The 15,950-nt window shown below is 50.4% G+C and overlaps 6 protein-coding genes across 6 annotated transcripts; 3 read left to right on the top strand and 3 right to left on the bottom strand.

The window, feature by feature from the left end:
- Positions 1-699: 699 nt before the first annotated feature.
- On the top strand, positions 700-1,416 carry PHYSODRAFT_336498 (necrosis inducing-like protein NPP1 type; the record flags this gene model as incomplete). The annotated part of the gene is made up of 1 exon (XM_009534065.1): positions 700-1,416. The coding sequence occupies one exon, from the start codon at positions 700-702 to the stop codon at positions 1,414-1,416; it is 717 nt and encodes a 238-aa protein (XP_009532360.1).
- A 5,511-nt stretch (positions 1,417-6,927) lies between these two features.
- On the top strand, positions 6,928-7,182 carry PHYSODRAFT_441684 (hypothetical protein; the record flags this gene model as incomplete). Its single annotated transcript, XM_009534064.1, has 1 exon — positions 6,928-7,182. A coding segment is annotated over one exon (255 nt), but the record flags the coding sequence as incomplete, so codon positions are not given.
- A 1,014-nt stretch (positions 7,183-8,196) lies between these two features.
- PHYSODRAFT_381909 (hypothetical protein) lies at positions 8,197-8,352 on the bottom strand (the record flags this gene model as incomplete). Its single annotated transcript, XM_009534063.1, has 1 exon — positions 8,197-8,352. A coding segment is annotated over one exon (156 nt), but the record flags the coding sequence as incomplete, so codon positions are not given.
- Positions 8,353-8,361: 9 nt separating this feature from the next.
- Positions 8,362-9,189, top strand: PHYSODRAFT_336496 (hypothetical protein; the record flags this gene model as incomplete). The annotated part of the gene is made up of 1 exon (XM_009534062.1): positions 8,362-9,189. The coding sequence occupies one exon, from the start codon at positions 8,362-8,364 to the stop codon at positions 9,187-9,189; it is 828 nt and encodes a 275-aa protein (XP_009532357.1).
- A 1,636-nt stretch (positions 9,190-10,825) lies between these two features.
- PHYSODRAFT_515688 (hypothetical protein) lies at positions 10,826-11,464 on the bottom strand (the record flags this gene model as incomplete). The annotated part of the gene is made up of 1 exon (XM_009534061.1): positions 10,826-11,464. One exon carries the CDS (start codon positions 11,462-11,464, stop codon positions 10,826-10,828), a length of 639 nt encoding a protein of 212 aa, XP_009532356.1.
- Positions 11,465-14,526: 3,062 nt separating this feature from the next.
- On the bottom strand, positions 14,527-15,154 carry PHYSODRAFT_246948 (hypothetical protein; the record flags this gene model as incomplete). The annotated part of the gene is made up of 2 exons (XM_009534060.1): positions 14,527-14,904; positions 15,057-15,154. Coding segments are annotated over 2 exons (476 nt in total), but the record flags the coding sequence as incomplete, so codon positions are not given.
- Positions 15,155-15,950: the final 796 nt, after the last annotated feature.

Here is a 15,950-nt window from a genome sequence, read left to right as displayed (position 1 = left end):
TTATCCAAAAGAATGATCGGGTTGCTGTACATGTAGAATGCCTGTGAAGAGGCATCGAGAAGCGATTCTCCTCCACCTGAGAATGACGTAACGCGGAGGCGGACGCCCTACCGTAGGGCGTCCGCGGTAGGGCCTACCAGTACGGCACAGTTTTCATACCCTGCCATCAAAGTCTGCGCTATGAGGATGGTCAGTCAACCAGACAAAAACATTTCTCGGCAAATACACGTACACCGGCACATTGTCAACAAAACTTCGTAGAAGTTTAACAAGACACCCTTTCACAATATTTATTGCGTTGCCAGTGTTGTAAATTATTCTACTCGTTTCGTTGCCGACTTGGCACTCACCAGGAGGGTAAGACATCGCTGTGTAGCCATGCCCTATATCTCCACATGGAAGTGCAGAAAGCGCCGACACTCTTGAGTCGGGGTCAAAATCAGCATAAATCCTCCCGCTTGGTGTAGAGGAAGCGCCGACACCTGCGAAACCATTTTCACGATAGGGAGGGGATCAGGTGGGCTTTGACAATGCATACATTTATGAAGGCATCGGAACCCGTCCGCTGTTCACCACATCGCATTGGTTATCTTGGAACCCACTTCTGCACACATTGAGTTGAGGCTGCTCGTGTGCTCAGGCTCCAGGATGAGCTCAGTTTCGATTTCCCCCCGTGCTGCACAACCATCCGCGTGAGTCATGAACGTCCGAGGCTTCCTCGTTATCCTCGCGGCTGCGTTCATCGCAGTGGACGCCGGCAAGATCGACCATGACAAGGTGGAGCCATTTCCTCAGCCGGATCCCGTGACCATCTCGGAGAAGGCGGCAGTCAAGTTCAAGCCGCAGTTGCTTATTGAGGACGGATGCGTCTCCTTCCCCGCGGTCAACGCTGCTGGCGAGACCAGCGGAGGACTGAAGGGGAACTCGGGAAATTCCGCATGCGATAGCGCTCCACTGGGCTCGCAAGTGTACGGCCGAGCCATGTGGTACAAGGATGTCTGGGCCATCATGTACGCCTGGTACTTCCCCAAGGGGTTCTTCGTGGGGGTAGCGTCCAGGCGCTTCGACTGGTCTAGCGCTGTCGTGTGGATCGACAATCCGGACTTCGCGGCACCCAAGATCCTGGGCATTTCGACCTCCACGAGCGATGACGACTACGAAACGAAGACACCAGCCCCGGACTATGCCATTCTGGACGGCACGACGACGCTCCTGTTTCGCTCGACCAGTCGGGAGGCAGGGCAGCCGAAGCTGTATTACAGCTCTAGGACCGGCGACTCCCAGCCTCTGATCATGTGGGAGCAACTGCCCGAGGCAGCGCGACTGGCACTCAACACGACGGACTTCGGCCTCGCTTACGTGCCGATTAACGACGACACTTTCGAGAAGAAGCTGAAGAAGGCGTGGCCGTTTTAGAAAGTCCCAGCGAAGAAAGGATATGTTGGGTCTTGTCGTGGCACACGTCCTGCAGGATGTAGAAGACAGTGATCAAGTTGTCGGTTTCATATAAATTGCGTGTTGACAACCGGTGCCTTGTGCTTACTTGTAGTACTATTACTTTTTGATTAGTACACCTTTTCAACTTCAAAACTGCAAATTGTAAGTTCAAAACAGCAAAAGGTAAGATCAAAACAACAATACTCTATAAATGTATATTACAAACTGAATGATATCTATCATCGTATACGATTATAGAGTACAATTTGCCTATTGGCTAGCTATGCTGCGTGCCAACCAATGAGCTGTGTATAAAAGTACGAAGCTGGCCTGGTCTCTGCTCGTGCAGTTTTGAACTTACCTTTTGCTGTTTTGAACTTACAATTTGCAGTTTTGAAGTTGAAAAGGTGTAGAGTTTGATACTATACTTTTGGGCAACATGCAAGCTTACGAATTCGCTTTCGTGTGAATACTTAGCTAGCATGTTGTTACCACGTATTAGTACAAAGTTGGCTAATAGAGAGGAATCATAAAATAATAGTAAGTAGCGTCGATTGTAATGTAACCAAGTTAGGATCAGCTTGCGGGATCGAACGATACGACAAAGCGTTCTACATGCACTGTAGACTGCGATGGATAATAACAACAGATACTGGTGCAAGTTTTAGTTTTCTTTCGCCAAAATGATCCGAAATCGGGGGGGGGGGGCTGCTTTTGCCCCTTATGAAGCCGCAGACACTCCGCAGCGTAGCGTTGCTTACGCGCAGCCTGGAGACGGAGCTCCATTTCTTGTAGCTGTACCAAGCTACCTACGCAAGTGAATATATGCCGTAATTTCAAAAACAAAATCTGGGGTACAGTAATCTCCGTCCTCTAACCGAGAATCCTGTCTGTCGGTCATCGCGTCATGCTTTCCGCCCCTACAGTCTAGACCTGTCAATTAGACTACGCTACCGCGGCCTTATTGCATACATTATTCACTCATCAAGTCGACTGGAACTGGCTTTTTAACTGTCGACGAAATTACAACAATAGCCACAATCACTCTAAAATTCGGACTTACCGGTCGGACTATAACGGGTGTGATTATCACATCCCCCATTTTGAAAGTTGGCGCGCGGTGGAGGCAACGAGCGGGAGGGCGCGTGGCGTACGGGAGTGAGCAGCGGAGTGCAGCGGCAGCGGACACTGCTACAGTGAGTACATGCATACATCTACATAAATAAACTACTTTACGGTTTCGGGAGTTCCGCCTGTTGGGATAACTGGTACCTTCAGGGCAGTCGATGGATTACAGTACGGAATTAGGGGTAGACTGGTGCTTATTAGGTGTTCATCTTCTAATACACCAAGAATGTGTGCGAACGACGCATTTTGACCACCTAACGCTGCACATAGATTAACTGATAAACAGCACGCGGCGTGGTGTAGCTGGCAATCTTGCTGTATTCATTTGCAGGAATCAAGCATTATAATACACCAATTTGAGTAGTCGCGTGCTCAACTTAAGTTACTACTACGTAGTAGTTGGTCGAATTAAGTAAACCCAGGTGCATCACCAGCGCGCGCATTGAGGTGTCATACTTACGACTTTTTATGTTTTTATTAAGCTGATTAATGGCAGGATCTTGCTGCAGTCCGACACTCGCTTCCATAGGAACGATAGTCGCATCAGCCAAGTGACAACAATGCACTCCAACTCAAATCAAAATCGATCATATCCCAGGTGCCCTAACTCTCGCGCTTCAACAAAACAATTTTAGAAAATGCTGCTCGAATTGCGCGCAGCGCACAACAGCATGGTCGTGCGCAATTTCGAATTACTGTTACTAAGTTCTGTACGCCATGCACCAAGAGCAATAACGCGTTATAAATCCAGATGAAAGATGCAGAGTAGGCAAAGCGTACAATAGTAGTGACACTGGCAACGCATGCAGCTTTCAAAATAGATGCGCGCTGCTACCCTAGATACGTGTACCGTAAACTACTGCAGCATGCACATAATGCAGCTTAGTGTAGTGACACGAGGCGGTCCCCAGAAAATTGCCAACGATGTGCCGTCACCTCTGTGACCTGGAGTTTGTATCGGATGCTGATTGGTGGATGACTGGGATACGGCGCGGCTGTACCCGTGTGACATGGATGGCGACTGTGGGAGAGAAGTGATTTCTCGGGATGAATCCAGCGTCTGACCGCAGATGGGCCCAACTGGCTGGAAGTGTGAATCCTGGGAGTGCACGCCCAGAATTTAAGAGAACACTCAGTCCAGCCGCGGAATTTCCCTTACGATGAGTGCCTAAAGTCTGGCGGAAAGTGTCTCTGAAGAATGTATCCCAGAGTACGCCTCATCTTGCTGTGGCTCAGAGTGCCCCAGAGGATCAAATTACCCTGAGAATCATCCCACTACTACCATGATCATGCGCAGGAGGCCGCTAAACCCACTAAAAGTGTGGCTTTGAGGAGATACACACGAGTCTGCACTGCAGCAGACTTGTTACCCAGAGTGCCGCACGGAAACCTAGAGTGCCGCACGATGACCCAGAGTTCACCTCCCTGAGTGCAGGTGACCCAGAGTTCCAAAGATGATTATCTGGTTTAGGACCATAAATCCAGATTCTCTATACTGAACTTAAGTGTTTCCCGAGCCAACACCCAAGAATCCCCACAGTTCCCCAATATTCCTCAGAATTCCCAGGATTTCAGAAGATGACCCTGGGTGTCACCTGGTTTTCAGGTATTCGAGCCAGTTCGAAGCCAGTCTGCAATCAAAATGATGCGTGACCTTGAAGAACCGACATGGATGCACAGACTGGATACTTTCGAAGAGTCGAGAGGGAGTCCTGCACCATACTAAACCAAGTCTAAGGACCCACAATTGACACTTTCGACGCCGTACGACAATGGATTCGCAAGCCGATCGCAAGATTGGACCGCTGATCCCAAGGTATACTCAAGACAAGACATTGTGACCCCAAGCATAGTGAACAGAAGATATTTGCCCGAAGAAGAAGAAGAAGAGAGAGAGAGAGAGAAGTAGCTGATAAAAACCAAACAGAGTTCCTTTTACCCTGTACTGCGCAAGTGACTTCGGCCAAGCCTGCCGACGGAAATCCGGAGGACCCGAGACTACGACCGCGGGACGCTAAGGGCACATCAACGGCGAAGGACAGCCGTCTGTGTGGACTCCATCAAACTCAAGTCCAGTTAGGTGGTGACCAGCGACGACCTTGAGCTTCCTGGGGTGATCCATCTATTCCATATCCTAGTTGGGTCACTTGCTGTGCTCGTGGTAGCCCATTTCATATTATTCCAGAGGGTATTCTGGGGTGCTAGGTGGTCGCCTCCAGGATTTTGTATTGACTGCTTGTGTGAAGGGAAAGGTAACTGATAGTGATTGTATTTTCCTCCTTTATTGGAGGTGGTGCGCGTTTGTGTGAGTCTCAGGGGAGCTAGGTCCCTGAATTTCAGACTCGAGTGAGCCTAGTGTGTGTGTGACCCACCGTCCAAGGGTCCAAAAGAATAAGTGACGGCTAGTTGTAGTGTTTGTATACTCTGTATTTGTTGGTTTTATCGAGCTAGGAGGGCATTTGGGTAAGATGTCTTCTGAGTTCCAAGTCCCAGAGTTGACTGAAATCCTGGACCCTGAATTCGTGATATTCTGGGTTTCAGGGGATCTGATTCTCTGGGTTTGCCTTTTGGTGTGGAGGTGCGTTCTGAAGTAGACATGCGCTCCCGCACTTCTTCGAGGCTACATTTTCAACCGGTGGAGTGCCGTTCCGTCGAAGACAAACGAGCCGACAGGGATTACACAAGGTACCCACGCCGACCAAGGAGTGTGATTCTCAGGGTTTAAAGCTTTGCGGCTGCGAATCTCTGAGTCTATCTTCTTGCTGTTGACTCTCAAGTCGATTCTCTGGGTCTACCCCTGAGAAACAGTCTTGGGCTGCGCTATACGAACCCCCCTGGGCGACAAAGGTTTCTCGGCCTCGCCTCAGTAGACATTGTCGTTAGAGCAATATATATATGAAGTTATTGGCCGGACCCCGGGGTCCCGCATCATGTACCGATGGCGACCGGAGTTATTTATTTTTATTGGCGGGGCAGTGATAATATATATGTTGTGACAAGCGTGTGATAATTTTTCGAGTTTAGCTAGAGCTCATTTCACCTTCAAGCATCTAGCATCCAGTATGAAGTCTGGGCGAACTGGAGGTGCAGAGGTTCCTCGGCGCAAACGTGATACTTAAGTATTGAAATTGTCGTGACCACAAAGCTGCTGCATTCGTTCGTTCTGTTAAGCGTCTTGATGAAGATACGACCAAGAAGATTCAAGCTGACTGCTAGAAGCTAGCGCCTACTACAGCAGCAGCGGCGTCGGGTACGCAAAGTTGCGAACTCTGCAGCTCTGTGTAACTCGATAGTCGATACTACCAGAGATACATAGCATCGATACAATCATGCAGCACTTGAATTTACCGAATATACCGGTTGCTTATGACAGCTGGTGGGGCAAGCGGGGACCCCGGGGTCCCGCCAAACGCTTCATATGCATATACACGATACACAACAACCTAACCATCGAAGACGCACAGTCGCTACCGATCCGTACTGAGTTGAGCTAAATTTGCTATGTCTATTTGAACTGTTATCGCGCAAACCAGCATTACTACATGTAGCACGGTGCAGTGCGTAAATTCATGCTGGCAAAGTTGCAGTCTTCAGTGCTAACGCAGTAACAACACTAGAGTACGGTATCGACGACAGCTACCAGTTTGCAACGCAGTATAAACCACACCCAATCATAGTTTCAATACTTTAGTTATTACTTCAAAGTAAGTAAACACGCAAGTCACTACACTGTAGTAAGGCATGTCCGTGACAAATGTAGCTCGCCTCGCAGAAACGGGTGATCAATAATACAACGGCAACGATATTCAGCTCACTCGATGTTTAGGTACTCAACTTTGCATCGTGAGCGACATTTGGTAATTAGCTTAATAGGAAAATGTAGTCCTACTCATTTGCTACTAAAGCACGAAGTTATAGCAACGAATATGTGTCAACTGTATCCGCACATTATTGTTATGGAAATCAAAATGATGCATATACTTTTAAGCTATGCTATTCCAGCAACCCGTGGCCAAAGCGCCCGCGTAGCGGATGCCCAGAGCGCTAGTGTGCGTCAATAGGGACGTGCGGTAACTAATATCCTTACATACATTATATACATCTGTCAGTCAAGAACACAGCTAACATTGATTTGAGTTAACTTTCGACAGGATCCTGGCACTATTGGCTGGTTTCGCAACGAGCGCGACTTGTGATTGGCTAGTGAGGTCAGATCTAGCCAATCAGTGATTGAAGCTACCATTTGAATTCGGGCGCGAACATAACTCCTTCCCTCCAACCCGCTCGGCGCGATCTCCAAGCACAACGGAATCTGCCACAACACCAGCGCCCTACCCATCCACCCACCTCATGAGCTCCTCCTCCAAGACTAGAACTCGCCTCACCCAGCAGCAGAAGCTGCGTCTGATCAAGAAGGCTGAGAGCTCCCCCGCTGTCAAGTATGAAGACCTGGCCCTTTGGGCCAAAGTCGAGTTCGGTCTGCTAAGGCCCCCTGGGAAAACCACCATCGACCGCATCATCTCGGGGCGTATCGCGCTGTTGCGCCAGCCTCACGAAAGTGCTCAGCGCAAGAACAAGCCGTCTCCGTTCCAGCTACAGATCGATCAAAACATCGTCGAGTTCATCATGCTTGCAGAGGCGGAGGGCATTTGCCTCAGCGGTGCAATGATCGTCTTCTATGCTACGGTGCTAGCCAAGAAGTTGGGCATCCCTAGACATACAGTTGACTTACTAACTGCCATGAAGTGATGCGAGACTGCGTGGGATAATGTGTCAGCTTCTACGATTCAGAAGTGCTGGTTGCACTCCACGCACATTAGTAAAAGCAGTGTGTCATTTATTCTTAACTAAATCAATACATTGTTCTTTCTTTTTCCACTTGTTCGCCTTAATAGCCTTTACACTCCTATTCATATCAGAGGTCCCTTATCGACGCACATTACTGTAGTCACACAACCCCAAATTTACTTCGGTGTTGTGTGAATTCTCCGAAGCTACTGCACAGTAACTCCGGGAAATTTTGGTAAGAGTGGCAGGGCCAGCAAAACGAAACAACTATTACGAAAAATATGGAAATTGCACAATGCCAACACTACTATCGAGTACTTAAGTACGTCAAACCCTGAAATGATTTTGTGTTGCAGGTTTTTCTCGATAGCTGTTGTAGGCTCATAGACAACAGCAGTATGTCTTGGATATCAAAGCAAAAGTGACGGACTTTGGTCTCAGCTCTGCCGCTAGCAGCGAAGACATTGCGCAGATTTCAGGTGCGTGGCACTGGGTGGCTCCCGAGTGTTTCCCGGACGGCAAGGCAGGAGAAATACCACAGCAAGCGGGCCCAACATTCGCATCAGATGTCAATTCGCTGGGCATGTGCGTCATTTCATTTTGCAGGTGAGGTATATTGTGTTCATTTAGTGCGTAGTCCTAGCGATCACCAACATCCGCAGCTAACGCCCATACACGTCGTTAGCTGTCTACAGCAGCCTCTTCTTCTTAAGGATGGCCGGTCCTGGGCGTGCGTTGTGACAAGACATCCATGTCAGTTTGCCACTCATTCAGATCCATCTGTGTGTGCCGGAGCGAGTCATCCCAGCAGCCCGATGGTATCCCAGTGTCAGCGCTTCCCACCTGGCGACTGACCTTGGTGTCCATCGCTAAGTTCGCTAGTGCATCCGCGGTTTTATTGAAAGAGCGATAATGGTGCGTCCATGTGATGACGCCACATTCATCGGCAAGAGTCCTGCATTGCCAGTAGAGCCGCGCTAAATGCTCGACGCGGGGGGGGACGTGGGAATGTGCGTCGTGGAAGCCCTTCGGGTCGTGGAGGCAGTAAACACTGGCAAAGACTCTCGCGGTTGCCTGCCGTGGCGCGTTGCTGACAGAAACGTCGTGAGATACCATGCCACCCACGGCACACTACCGGCGCGGCCTAAGTGCAGCAACAGTCAATGGGAATTGGTCGTGCGAATGTGCGCGCTGGACCCGAAGCAGCGGATTAAAATATCGACTGTGGTGGACGAGCTGGCCAGACTGGCGAACTCCGGCGTCAATACCCAAGCAATGGCCGAGCCCGACACCTTGTCAGCGGATGTCACGAATCGAGTTTCTGTCCCCGACATGATTGCTGCAGCCCGACATGAGCTGGCTAGGCTGGCCAAACCTGTCGTCGAAAGCCCAATGAGGGTCCCGCCCAACGGAGTAAAACGCAAAAGACCTCGAAGGTGGTTGGCGAGCTGGCGAGTCCTGGTATCTAGTGCCAAGCGATGTTCTTGCTCGACATTACCAGACGATGTCACGGATGCAGTCTCTACCCCTGGAGCTCGGCAGGGGACGGAGACATTGCAAGGCAACACTGACCAAGTGATTTCGCTGTGCTCTTCATTGTGGGAAAGGCTTGAGCGCGTGCATGAACAGATCACTGTCATTACGATCGAAGACTGCTGCACTTCGTTCCACTTGCTTGTGGTCGATGCTCACGCAGCCACGACAAAGCTTCAAGTCCGGGAACGCGGCATTATGGCGCTAGCAGAGACCACGATGCGGTTTTACGCCTTGGGTCGAGCGTTAACAAAGTTCTGCGAAGCATACTTTGTTGACGATGTAAACGCTGGGGGAGCCTGATACAGCAGTAGAGGATACCAACAGACAATACTTCCCTTTAGGGGTACCAGATACCAGGCTGACACAGAAGCCGGGACTTCGTTAACAATTCATACGTCTACATTACTCAAGTCCCAACTCAAAGACACTCTCCAGGTTTTCCCCGAGATGCTTCGTGATCAGCGTCACAATAGGTCCATGTGGGCCTGCAGCAAGGAGAATTGTCTTGTTTCGTAGTTTCCATTCGCAACGTGATGGCCCTTCCAAAACGAACCGCACGTTGAGTCCATTTATCGGCTTGGCTATCAAGCCGAGGAGTACCTCGGCAATTGTTGCGGTGATGGAGTTGAAACAATCGGCAGACATACGCAATGATAGGGTGTTCGAGTACCAAATTCTCTTCGCCGGCGACCACATGAGTTCGCGTTAGGTGCTCCAATCTCACAAAGGTAGCCTCTTCACCCAGACCCTCTATCGTTGATGTACAGACGCCGCCAAGAAGTACTGGCGAATGCGAACGGATTCATCTGCCGCTCTGTGTAACGCTTGTGGCTGGGACTTCCGTGATCATCAAGCACCCTCCCTCGGGTTTCGAGTTTTGTCCGGTATCGCTGCATGCTTGCTGGGTGGCCTGCAGCGGTGAAGAATGATTTCTTCTCTCAGCTTGTCATAAATTGCAGTTCGTGCTTTTGGTTTCTAGCGCGCCAGATAAGGCAAATGTTCATCAGTGTCCATACTACGGCTGCACAGCAATCGAAACTACGCAATATCTTTTTTCTCGAGTGCCAGCACTCAAACGAAATTTGGGAAGCCCTCCGGAAGGACTGGAGTATCTTTTTCGTAGGAGACATCAGTTGAACGACCATGGTGCTCCCTCACAAGCAGCAAATTCGGGCAACATGGTACCACTGCAGAGAACCAGTGCTCTGCTTATGCAATTTAGTGAGGTGCGCGGCACTTCCTCGCCAATGGACGGAGAGAAACACACTTTGTTTCGAGAACGGAGAACCGGAACCCCTTGAAACAGCGCTATCAACGATCAAGAGCTCATTCAGCTCCAACTATCGGCGTTTTTTAAGACCAAATTCAACTCACCTGTCCGGCGTCTTCAACATTCCAGACATCTAGGCGACTTCATCAACAGGCATACAAACTGATTCAAGCTTCGGCATGTACAATTACATCTAGCATACCGCACCGGTGTGGTGTTCCGCACTGTTGTCGAGTAAGCAGCATCCTAGTTCACATATATTGAGAAGTCAGATAAAGCGGGAATCGAACGCATCTTCTTAATGTACCCAAACCAACAAGAATGATTTAAGCGCCAAAGAATAACCGTGATGGGATGTCGACAGCGACAAAAATATCGGAACCGCATCGGCCATTGGTTTTGCCCAAAAGAACGAGCCAGTCTGCCAAGCTACTTGAGTTCTGTGCTGCAAATTGAGAACTGAGATTGATTGTTAGCGCGGCATTCGCGAGTGCTAGCCTACTTGTGCATACTCTGGCGTCTGTACCCACGAAGACGACCTCATCCAGAGCTTTGATCCTTGAAGTGAAACGATACAGAAGTTCACCCATGCGCCACTGCTGACAGGCGCCCGTGGCGACTGGGTGCGGAAGGAGGTTGTCATTCTCCCCCATGCCGAGATGGCAATCAACACGGGAAAATGCGGCGGATGTTCGCTCGATACTCCGTCGTTCCGGTGTCCAGGAGGACAGTGCCATTGTTGAACACTTCCTTCACGATGAATGGTCCTTTTGCAACCTGGTACGTCTTCTTACGCTCGCGCGCTGGAATACGAAGCATGACGTGATCTCCCACGCAGTAGAAATGCTCGAGCCGCTTCATGTTCTCGCGCTCGTTGTCCTGCAGGATAGCTGCAAACCTTTGCTTTGACAAATAGCTCCAATTGGCAAAATGCAATTGCCTCGTGATCATGTCCTCACCGAAGAGTAGCTGAGCCGGCGAAGCCCGGAGAATCGAATGGTAGCTAGCCCGAATTGCGTACGCTGCATAATCAAAAGCGACTTCGAGTTGGTCGTGCAAATCCGGTCGGGCCCGCAAGATATTCATGATCTCGAGATGAACGCGCTCACAGATCGCGTTGGCCTGGGGATTCTTCGAAGTAATTGGCTTGTCCTTGATAGCCATGGTACTCAGCAGTAACTGGAACTCGTCTCCAGTGAATTCAGGGCCAAGGTCATGGATAACAAATCTTGGGCGCGGGTAGCGGCACAGCCACGCTCTCTCGAAGCTTAGCGCAGAGGTCTTCGACGTCTTGCCCTTCTGCATTAGCAGCTCCAGCCAGCGGAACTGCCTCTCGATCATAGTCACGCAGTAGTAATCACCGTCAAAGGGACCGACAAGATCAACATGCACGACGTCAAAAGGCTTGTCGTTGTTGGTCGCTGGCGTAGGTGGAATGCGGCCGTATTTCTGCTTACCCCATGTAGTTTTGCTCGTTTGCAATCCACGCAGGCCTTGACGTAGTCCAGGGTCTCCTTCTCCATCTCGGGCCACCAAAATGTAGCCATGCTGCGAAATTGCTTTTCCGCACCGGGGTGAAGAAGGTAGTCATGATATAGCTCGATGAGGCTATGGCGGAGAGACGGTGGGATGCCAACACGCTTTTTGTAGTACAGCAATACGTTGCCTAAAGTCGGGCGGAGAGAATAATCAGGATCAGCTCCACGGCACACCAACCGGTTTAGAATCTCCTTCGTCGTGGGGTCTTCTGCCTGATGACGCTTGATCACCGCGCCGTCGATGGCTATTTCTTCTTCCTCGATGCGCAGGAGCTCCTCCTCTATCGTCTGTTTCACGTAGTCGTAGTGGAGTCGAGAGAATGCATCTGCGCCCACGTTCAGCGCTCCAGGGACGTACTTAACAGTGAGGCGATACTCTTCCCGCAGGAGTTTCCAGCAGAGAGTTTTCTTGCGGAAAGAGAAGATTCTTGTGGTCCGTGTGAATTACAACAGGAAATCCGAGTAGCATCGCGCGGTACTCCTTCAGCAGCTCGACGATTGACAAAAGTTCCCACTCCATTGTAGAATATGTTTGCTGGGTCTCTGTCATTGATCGCGAGAAGCAAGCGAGAATCCTCTTGCCCTGAATGATGACCCCACCTATTTGTCTGCCACTTGCATCAGCAAACACGTGAAAGGTCCTGCTGTAGTCGGGGAACGCAAGCCACACATTCCGAGCTAGAGCATTCTTGATCTCTTGGAACGCTGCTGCATGTTCTGGGCCAGGTGAATGGCGCGTTCTTCGAGGTGAGTTTGTTGAGCTGGGCCGTCAGCGCCGACTTGTTTGGTACCATTTCGCGGTAGTAGGAAATCATTCCTAAAAGCGGCGGAGCTCTTTCTTCGTGCGGGGCTCTGCAATGTGCTGGATGGCTTCGATCTTCTTCTTTTGGGGCTGGATTCCGTCCCGAGTCAGCGTGAACCCTAAGTAATCGACTTCTTCACGAAGGATATGGCACTTCTTCGCGATGAGCGTGACGTCGAACTGGCGGAAACGCTCAAACACAATGCGAAGATGCTCGATATGGTCCTCTTCATTCTCCGAGAACACTAGCACGTCGTCCAGGTAAACAATCACGAAAGGTAAATCTCCAACAATGCGCTCCATGTATGCTTGGTATTCGTCGGGAGCAGTAGATATTCCCATCGGGAGCCGTTTGAATTGGAACTTACCGAACGGCAAGCAGAATGCAGTCGCTGCACGGCTTTCTCTCGCTAGTCGACGTGCAAAATAGCCCATGTTCGCGTCGAACGTGCTCATGCACTTCGCTTTATCCAGGCGGAGAAGAATTTCACGGATTTTGGGCACGAAATACGGTGAGCTATGCAGATAGCGATTCAGCCTGCGGAAATCAACCAGGAGTCGTAGCGATCCATCGGGTTTCACAAGAAAAAATGCTGGTGCAGCCGATTCCGAATCGTATATCTGCTCGATCACGTCCAACTGGAGCAGACTGAATTTCGTCGCGTGCTGCGTGTTCTTGACTGCGAGGAATCGTGTAGGGCTTCGTGTAGAAAGGCTGATAATCTGCACTCAGAGGCAAGATGTAGTCAGGAAGGCGAATGCGGCCGAGTCGTCCGCTGTACCTGTCGTAGTATTCTTCGAGAAGCTTGAGATAGCAGTGCTGCAGGGCCTGATCAATGTGCTGCGGCATGAGATCGACTGGTGTGAGCGCCGTTGCTTCTCCTACCAGCATTTCGTCGTCGTTTTCGAGCACTTGGTCCGGCTCAGGTACCTCTACGAGTCCAGGTCGAGTTGCTCCTGTCTCGATTTTCATCTCGCTGCCATCCCAAAGCACACGCCCGTTCTTGAAGTCCAGCACAACCCCGAGAGCAGCCAACAGATCACGACCAATCACCATGTCATATCGCACAGAAGAAAGCACTTCAAAGCGGTGAATGATCACCGACTCGCGCTTGCGTTTCGGAATGCGGAATCGAATCTCGAGGGATCCGTCACTCGAGGCACTTCCTTTCACCAAATCAAAAAACACGGTAGAGTTCTCCATCGCATTTTCTGGTTTCTTGCGACTTGCAGGAACCTCTCGTTGATGAGACTTCGAGAGCAGCCACTATCCAACAAGGCCAAATATTTTTCGCGCCCGTGCTCCAGTTTTATCATCGCTCGCATGGGTGGAGCCGACTTCTCTTCTGCAGTATTGAGCTCCACAAACAGATATTCGTCATCACTTGAGCTTGCGTCCTGCTGATTGCGCTGCTCAACGCGGGTGAAATCGTTGCGACGGCCACCTCTATTGCGACCGCCACGGCCACGAGTGCTACTGAAGCCTCGTTGAGCATCAGCCTGATGGTGTTCTTCTTGCTGCTGCTGGTTGTGCAGCGAGCGGCACTCCTGCGTATTGTGCGTTGTTGTACGATGAAATGAGCACCACTTGTTCTGGCTGTCGTTGCGACTGCTGCTGTTCCCGCGTCCACGGTTGCCTTCACGGCGCTGCTGCTGCTGCCGATTGCTGTTGTTGCCATGGTAGCCCCGGCCACCGCGCCGTCCTTGTCCACGATTATTGTCTGGCCGGAAATGCTTCTTGTTCCCGTTCCCGTTGTTTCTTCCGTGCTGGCGCAGCTCGCCTTGCTCGATGCGCTCAAAATACGGGAAAAGTGACGAGACCGTGGTGTACACTTACTTGGCCGCTGGTGTCGTACTTCGACTGCCACTCATACGGAAGGCCACCTTTGTAGAGGCGACAAAGCGCGTCCTCCGGCATAGCTGTCTGCCCCGTTAGCATTGCCATCACTTGCTCCATCCGAACCAAGGTCCGCAAGCGCTTGCTGAATTCCGCGAGCGTCTCGCTGCGGACTTTGCGGATTTCCCACAGGTCTTCTTGGATTTTCTCGCCGTAGTCAACCGGAATCACCACGATTGAGGCTTGATACAGTGCCTTGGTGAAGTCGTCGTCCCCCATGCGCACGTCGCCGTCGTTTACGCTTGCTTCGTTGTGGTTGAACGCGTCCAGCAGATCACCCTCGAGCAGGATCTTGGTGTTGCGGAACTTGTCCTCGGGGCCCCACTCCTTCAGCTTGGCGAGCTGGAAAAAGTGGTACGTCCACTCTAAAAACTCCTTGGGGCCGCCATCGATGAACTTCGCCATCTTCTTCGTCACGACTTCTTCCTTGATGCCCTTCCCCTCGTCCGCCTGCCGCACGACGATCGAGTAGGTCAGATAGCGCTCCTTGTCGTCGTCCTTGGAGCGGCTCATGATGTTGAAGTTGGCCCACGGGTGAACCAAGTCGGGTTTAATTGAAAATTTTCAATGTGCCAAGCTACTTGAGTTCTGTGCTGCAAATTGAGAACTGAGATTGATTGTTAGCGCGGCATTCGCGAGTGCTAGCCTACTTGTGCATACTCTGGCGTCTGTACCCACGAAGACGACCTCATCCAGAGCTTTGATCCTTGAAGTGAAACGATATAGAAGTTCACCCATGGGCCACTGCTGACAGGCGCCTATGGCGGGAGGAGGTTGTCAAGTCACATAAAGACTTTTTACCCTTTTTACAGGTACTGTTTACTCCAATTTATGAACCCCTGTATTACAATTGAGAATGGGGTAGGGCAAAGGAACTATCATAGCCTGCCCGGGGCGATTTCGATCGACTTTTACCTCTTTTTAAAAACACACGAACTCATGTTGAACGGCGCTCAAACGCGACCCTTCAAATGTTACCTTGTTCGAAGGTATAACAAGTTATTAAACTGAGGACAACTTTTTATCGAACCGAAGATCGCCCCGTTTGTATCAGCAAACAAACGATTGCGTTAATCGTTGAAGTTTAATGTAAGAGTTGACGACCGACGATTTATGCACATGGACCGTGGAACCCTTTTCAACGGGTGGCTGAACTCCGGTTAAATGTGGTAACGGAGGCAAATGACAGTGGAGCCCGCCGTAAAAAACATATGAGAGGTCAGGCAGCTCCGTAAAAAGTCTCCGCTAACGTACGAAACAACATACTGAAGAGTTATTTGGATTAGGTTATTCATAGATAACCTAATTCAAGGTATCGGTCAGTACACTGATGGATCCTTGGCAAACTAAGTCTAAATCCAAAGGCTATACTATGCTACCGCTAACTATTACGAACCACTCATGCGGAAGCAAGAAGGCAGCACTAGAATTAGTTGGCATATTAGTTGCTGCAATCGTTGACTGAAGAAATCTATAAATCGCTTGCTACACACAGTTCTGCAGCAGCGGGGGCAACCGATTACGAAGATTGGCATGATACAGAAAGCGGTGACT

Source organism: Phytophthora sojae, assembly GCF_000149755.1.
Source record: "Phytophthora sojae unplaced genomic scaffold PHYSOscaffold_7, whole genome shotgun sequence".
Lineage (NCBI taxonomy): Eukaryota > Oomycota > Peronosporomycetes > Peronosporales > Peronosporaceae > Phytophthora > Phytophthora sojae.
The sequence above is the reverse complement of the archived record's forward strand: the minus strand, read 5'-3'. Positions and strand labels throughout refer to the sequence as shown.